This window comes from Nannobrachium achirus (assembly GCF_963921795.1).
Source record: "Nannobrachium achirus genome assembly, chromosome: 5".
Lineage (NCBI taxonomy): Eukaryota > Metazoa > Chordata > Actinopteri > Myctophiformes > Myctophidae > Nannobrachium > Nannobrachium achirus.
Genome location: NC_137814.1, coordinates 3,795,944 through 3,803,274, shown reverse-complemented (window position 1 = coordinate 3,803,274; position 7,331 = coordinate 3,795,944). Strand labels below are relative to the sequence as shown.

General features: G+C 45.1%; 1 protein-coding gene across 1 annotated transcript; it reads right to left on the bottom strand.

Moving 5' to 3' along the window:
* Positions 1-5,528: 5,528 nt before the first annotated feature.
* LOC308286180 (kelch domain-containing protein 3-like) lies at positions 5,529-6,692 on the bottom strand (the record flags this gene model as incomplete). Its single annotated transcript, XM_080727136.1, has 1 exon — positions 5,529-6,692. The coding sequence occupies one exon, from the start codon at positions 6,690-6,692 to the stop codon at positions 5,529-5,531; it is 1,164 nt and encodes a 387-aa protein (XP_080583262.1).
* Between the last annotated feature and the right edge of the window lie 639 nt (positions 6,693-7,331).

Below are 7,331 nucleotides of genomic sequence, written 5' to 3'. Positions count from 1 at the left end.
AAGCTTTGGGCTTATCAAGCCTGTTATCGAGCATAGCGGCCCATGATGTCATGTTTAAACAACGAGGCGGTCAAGAAATGACTATTCAGTACTATTCCTAATATAAAGTAATTTAACACTTATTGCACACTAATGAATGACTGTTTTAATGATATTTAATGATATTTGTTACTTTTGTCAATTGTCATCTTCTTAGATGGTGGTCAGCCACAAACTCACAGTCGCAACAACTGGCCAATAAAACAACGATACCAGTTATGTTAAGAATTTGTCGTTTCACGTCTTTCCACAACATATTAGAAAACGCTCAACAGTGGGCTGGATAGAAGCCTGGCTCAATAAGCAGGATTGATAATAGTCCAGTCATTTTAGGGTTAGACCTAGAACAAATTGCAATAGTAGCAAACTCAACTGATTTTGTATCCTCATTATGTCCTTAGTGAGGGAAAAAAAGTCCCAAGGAATCCCACCGGGGCAAAGTTTTGAAAACGACCTATCTACCTTCACTTACTATACACTACAATATAAAGGAAAAAATGACTGAAAAAAATCTGCTTTAAGTGGGATGTGAGGGGTCAAACTAGGGGTTTTTAATTATTCTGAATCCATTGCAAGCATTTGTTTTGCACGAAAAACATTCCTTGGGCCAGAAATGGCCACTCAAAACGTCAATTTTCATCAATTTTCATCAATTTTCAGTCTTTTGGGGTCCGTTTTTAGCCCAAGGAATGTTTTTCATGCAAAACAAATGCTTGCAATGGATTCAGAATAATTAAAAACCCCTAGTTTGACCCCTCATATCCCACTTAAAGCAGATCTTTTTTCAGTCATTTTTTCCTTTATATTGTAGTGTATAGTAAGTGAAGGTAGATAGGTCGTTTTCAAAACTTTGCCCCGGTGGGATTCCTTGGGACTTTTTTTCCCTCACTAAGGACATATTGAGGATACAAAATCAGTTGAGTTTGCTACTATTGCAATTTGTTCTAGGTTTGGACAAATTTTGGCCTAAAATGACTGGACTATAAGGTGCTCGTTATCAATAAAGAATAACGAGCCCCATCCCTACTGATGACCTGGCAGCAGTGCCTCAGGAGCTATAGTAAACTGTAAAGGAAGGGTCCTCAACAGGGGGTCCGGGACCCCTAGGGCAGTGGTTCTCAACCTTTTCAGGCTGTGACCCCCAAAATAATCATATTTCAACCGGGGACCCGGCACCATGACGAGCACTAGGAGTTGAGGCATTAAGTTTTGTGAAAATAGCAGATCTACATGCTCACACCGCCTCGCATTGCGAGGCGTTGCGATCATGTAGATCTGCTATTTTCACAATTTCTTCCTCTAATATTTGACAATTTGGCCAATGTTCAATTTGTCATTTCAGAGGTATTAAAAAGGTCTTAAATGGTCACTTTAGAAATGTGCAGATACCCTCTATACTCTTAAACTTTATGTTGGTTTGTTTACTATAGAGTGAGAAAACAATGTTACACATTAAGTTAATCATCTGGGGACCCCCCCTAATAATTTGGGGGTCCCAACCCACAGGTTGAGAACCTTTGCCCTAGGGGATCCTCAGAGTTACTACAGGGGGTCCTCCAAATCTTTGTGTCCTTTTTTGGAGCTGTGTGAAACACAGGCTCCCTATACGTAGCTTTGTGGGTCTGTCTGTCTGTGTGTCTGTCTGTGTGTCTGTCTGTGTGTCTGTATGTAGCCTGACTTCGGCACGCTACTAGTCCCACAGTTTTGCCACCACACACTCGCGCCATATGTCAAATCGACCGGCTTACTCGGGAATAGTGGGCTAGTAACTTGCTAAGAGAAAGGTTCAATAGTTTAATTGATATTAATTTATTAGTGAATTAATTTTCCCCATTGACTTATAATGGCAATCGCAAAAACTCACATTCAATTATTTGTCTCTCGCAAACCATAGGGGCTAGAGTTTCAAGACTTGGAGAGGAGGTTCATAATGGTTTCAAGGATTAAATAAAAAATAATTGTGTCATTTGGCCGTATGGTGGCGCCATAACACCCCACTTTACGTTTTGGCCTGTAACTCTTGAACCGTAGGTCGGAAAATTAAAAATATTTTTTCCCTGGATTCCTTGGGTCATGACGCATCTCCCCATATAGGCCACGCCCATTTGCGCCATGATAGATTTTCCGCCATCTTGAATTTTCTCCAAAACACACTTTTTGCTCCTTTTCCTACATATTTTCTTCAAATGTCACAAAAATCGGTACACATGATCCACACACACACACACACACACACACACACACACACACACACACACACACACACACACACACACACACACACACACACACACACACAGCTCCACTTCACACAGGTGTGATTTTTATATTAACGACAAAAATAGCAGATCTACAAGCTCACACCGCCTCGCAGATGGGCTATTTTACGCAAAGAGGTTTGGTGTAGAGGGGGAAAAGAGCAGACTAAGTACAGAGTGAAAGTTTATTAAGTATTGACTAAAGAGTATTAAGTATTGACGGTTCAAGTGGTTAAATATCTGAAAACACAAACTGACATGAATCCAAAATACACTGATGATTGTGCTGTCAAACAATGAAACTATATGAAATCTATAATAAGGTAGTGGGGGTCCCTGCTTCATCTCTCTCTCTCAACTAAGGGGTCCTTGGTCTGAAAACGTTGAAGACCCCTGCTATAGACCAGTGGTTCTCAACCTTTTCAGGCCGCGACTGCCAAAATAATCATATTTTAACCGGGGACCCCCCACCCTGACGAGCACTAAGAATTGATGCATTATATTTTGTATAACACTGTTCTATTGTGAAAATAGCAGATCTACAAGCTCAGCTCAGCATGTAGATCTGCTATTTTCACAATTTCTTCCTCTAATATTTGACAATTTGGCCAATGTTCAATTTGTCATTTCAGAGGTATTAAAAAGGTCTTAAATTGTCACATTAGAAATGTGCAGATACCCTCTATAGTCTATACACTTAAACTTTATGTTGGTTTGTTTACTGCTGAGTGAGAAAAGAATGTTACACATTAAGTTAATCATCTGGGGACCCCCCCTAATAATTTGGGGACCTCCCTGGGGGTCCCAACCCACAGGTTGAGAACCTTTGCCCTAGGGGATCCTCAGAGTTACTACAGGGGGTCCTCCAAGTCTTTGCGTCCTTTTTTATTTTAACAACAAAAATAGCAGATCTACAAGCTCACACCGCCTCGCAGATGGGCTATTTTCCGCAAAGAGGTTTGGTGTAGAGGGGAAAAAGAGCAGACTAAGTACAGACTGAAAGTTTATTAAGTATTGACTAAAGAGTATTAAGTATTGATGGTTCAAGTGGTTAAATATCTGAAAACACAAACTGACATGAATCCAAAATACACTGATGATTGTGCTGTCAAACAATAAAATATGGAATCTATGAAAATGGTGAGGGGGTCCCTGCTTCATCTCTCTCTCAACTATAAGGGGTCCTTGGCCTGAAAACGTTGAAAACCCCTGCTGGCTATTTTAACAATTTCTGCCTTGCCAGTTTGGTCAATGTTTAATTTGTAATTTTAGAGGTATTAAAAAGTCCTTAAATTGTCACTTTAGAAATGTGCAGATACCCTCCTATAAACTTAAACTTCTCAACCCCTCTGGGTTGAGAACCCGACCCGCAGGTTGAGAACCACTGCTGTAGTGTAGAGTGGGTTGCCAGTTTGATCCCCGGCTTGCCCCCGGGTTAGTGTTTTTAGATGAATTGAGTACACAGCACCCCAATGGAACTTTCTTGTAAACATCTTTTTATCAGGCCTTGTATTGTACTGTACTGCCCTGCACCTGTCTCTGCAAACTGTTAATAAAGTATTCAATCAGTAAATCAATCAATCAATCAATCAATCAATCAATCAATCAATCAATCAATCAATCAATCAATCAATCGTCAAAGTGTCCTTGAGAGACACTGAACCCCTAACTGCTCCCGATGAGCAGGTTGGTGCCTTGACATGGTTTTCTTTGCCATGCGTGTGTGTGTGCGTGCACAATCACACACATGCGGGTGCTCTCACGTGTGTGTGTCTGTTTATACATGGGTGTTGTTATGGTTATGATCAATGTTAGGGTAAGAGGAGCCTTCAGCATTAACCACTTGAACCCTAACATCCCCATTCCAGGGGGAATATTTGCCACAAAATAGCTGGGCTTGCCTATTTTCTGAGAAGATAATTTAGTGTAGAGAATACAGGAATACGCTTACTACGGTCAACTTCCTAAAGGGGCCATGAGAATTCTGTCAACTAGTGTCTAAGTGCTTATAAGGCAGTGTAACGAAGTGTATCAATATTAATTTAATTTGATAATACATCACATTATCTTGAATAAATCACACTGAAATGGCAAAACAGCGACCCCCCGGGAGTCACAGAATTGCACAGGTAACCAGCGTGAGTGTGACAGGTACCAGGGTTGATTGGGTTTCAGCCATGAGACGCTCCGCTAGCTGTATTGTTGTTAAGGAGAGGAGGTTGCTACGGCAACCTGGGGAGTAAGGAGGGGTTTAAAGAGACAAGGTAAGGTAAGGTGGGTGCATCTCTCCACTCCGACATGTCTCCTTTCCGACATGTCTCCATTCCGACACTAACCCTATCTCTACCCCTACCCTAAACCTTAGGCCCATGGGGAGTGTCGCCACTCCGACAATAAGAAGTCCATTTCGGAGTGGCGACATGTCGGAATGGAGAGAGCCTCCCAGGTAAGGTAAGGTGAAATAACATAAGATAAGATAAAGCTTTATCGATACCTTTGGGGTGTCATAGCAACTACAGCAGAAAGCACAGGTTAAAAAAAGAAAGAAATATCTATAAATAAATACAATAAAATAACTATAAAATAACTGTTTCTGGCTGTATATCATGAAGCCTTAATCGTTCCAATAAAAAGTTTTATAACTTGACAGCGTGTCAAATTCGACCGTGGCGGGATAAGACTTTTTTCCAGAGCGCAGCCTCGTAGCTGCGGGTGTCGCCGTGCGAAGCGTCGGCGTTTGACATCGCAGCTATGACCGCCGCTCGGAGTAATCGGTCCATATAAGCCGGGGGATCAAGGGTAGAAATCTCCTCCATTCCTTCCCATATTCCACCGATTCTGGTGGGCCCGGCTCAGGTGGGCCGTGGGGAGAATTGAAAGTGGGCCGCCAAATAATCGACAAAACACAAAAACGCAATAAAGAAACGTATGTTCAAATAATACTGTGGTGTGTTTTGGAGCGGTGCTAGCCGCTCCAATACATGACTTGACTTGTGTGTATGTCCAAATGTTTTTCCATTGTATCAAACACTGATGTCATGTCCCTATCCTGTGACATGATGTGGGTCTATCATCCTCCTCATCATAAGCACCGCTCACTTCACCCGGGTGTGATTTTTTTCTTTTAGTTTCATACCGATAGACAGTGCTAGTTTAGTTCCACTGATCCTATAGCCGGAACACAAATCATTCAAATACAATGCTCTGAAAACGCACCCATCTGACCAGGACTCAACATGACAGCTGAATGCCGCCACCTGGAACTCCATCTCTTCCGCAGTCGCGCGGCGTCTCCTCCGTCGCGGTCGGCATCCGCCAATAGCATGTGAGTCCCGACGGCTCCAGTCCGTACTGGATCACCGCCAGCTTGCAGAGCGTCTTCAGACTAGGACTCAGGTCTAAGATGTACAGGTCCTCGGGCGTGAAGCCTCCGAAGAGCACGACGCAGTCCCCCACCGTGCAGCAGCTCATCCAGGACATCTGGGACGGCCTCCTCCCCCTGGGCTCCACGCGGGTCCAGGAGAACGTCTGCGGGTTGAACTTCCATACGTCGTTGAAGGTCACTGAACTCTCCTGGGGAAAGTTGTTTCCGCCGAATATGAACATCTCTCCGTGGTAGACAAAGGCTGAATGGCCCCAGCGTCCTTCCGGAACGAGCTGCGGGCGCGGGGAGGGGGGCGTGCTCAGCCAGCGGTCGGTCTCCGTGTCAAACACCCTGACCCTGCCGTAGCTGCTGGCGTCCTCGTCCGTGCCTCGCCCCCCGAACACAAACATCCTCGGGCCGATGAAGGTGGCCGTGTGGCATTCTGAGACGGGCGTGGAGGTGAGCCCGGTGTCGATCAGAGACCAGAGCATGGAGGCGGTGTCCAGCTTGTGGATGTCGTTAGAGTATCCGTTCAGCATGTTGAATCCTCCGAAGACGTACATGGCCTTCCCCAGGACGCAGGCCGAGTGGCCGCACCGCGCCCCCGGGACGTTCTGGGAGACCTCCGGCCGGGACCACCCGTGGGTGTCCACGTGAAACGCGTAGAGCGCGTTGGACTTGTTCCCGCCGATGTCGACGACGCCGTTGCCGGTCTCCTTTATTTCAAAGTCCTCCACGCCCCCCCAGATGTAGATGAGGTCTTCTATCAGCACGGCCGTGTGGCACACGCGCATAGAGGGCACCGCCTCCGCGGGCGGACATTCTCCTCCCGTCTCGGAGGTCGTCGGGGGCAGCGCCGCCCAGCGCAAGGACACCGTGTTGAAGACGAGCACGTCCATCTCGTCCACGTTGTTGTTGTCGTAGGTTTCCCCGAGGCAGAAGCCTCCGAAGCAGTACACCTCGTGCCCCAGCGCCACGGCAGCATGGAGGCTCTTCTTCGGTCCCTTGAGGAACACAGTCCATCGCAACATGTCGTAGACAAGTAGAAACTTGAATTTTAATTGGTGCTGTGTAAAACAATAGTAGGGCTGTGTGGGTTTCCACTCGTATGGTTACAGCAGCACAAATGTCATGCAACACTTGGCCAATACGCAAATTCTCACAAATACAGTACCAGTCCTTCTGCATAGTGATGAATTGGGAAGGAAAGATGACAGGGCTGGCAATAATTATGTGACGAGTTGGGATACGAAAGTGACGGTAGACATGGCCAAGTAAGTTATGAGATGTCATTGAATGTAACCTGGCATCAGCCTGACAGACTGATAACATGGATTCACTCCACGCTATCAGTCTGGACTTCGGCCCATAGGGAGCGTGTATGAGAAAATCTGAAAATGACCGGGCCAATCAGTGACTGTGTTTCACTGTTCAATTGAAACGCAGTCACTGATTGGCCCGGTCATTTTCAGATTTTCTCATACTCGCTCCCTATGGGCCGAAGTCCAGACTGATAACGTGGAGTGAATCCATGTTATCAGGCTGTCTATAATGCCAGGCTAATTGAATGGCCCTTCAAATAGCATCTAGAACCGTGGGCTCTGTATCTCACTGTGATAAAACACAAAGGTATTTAAATTAAACCAATGGATTTTGCAGCAATTTGAAAA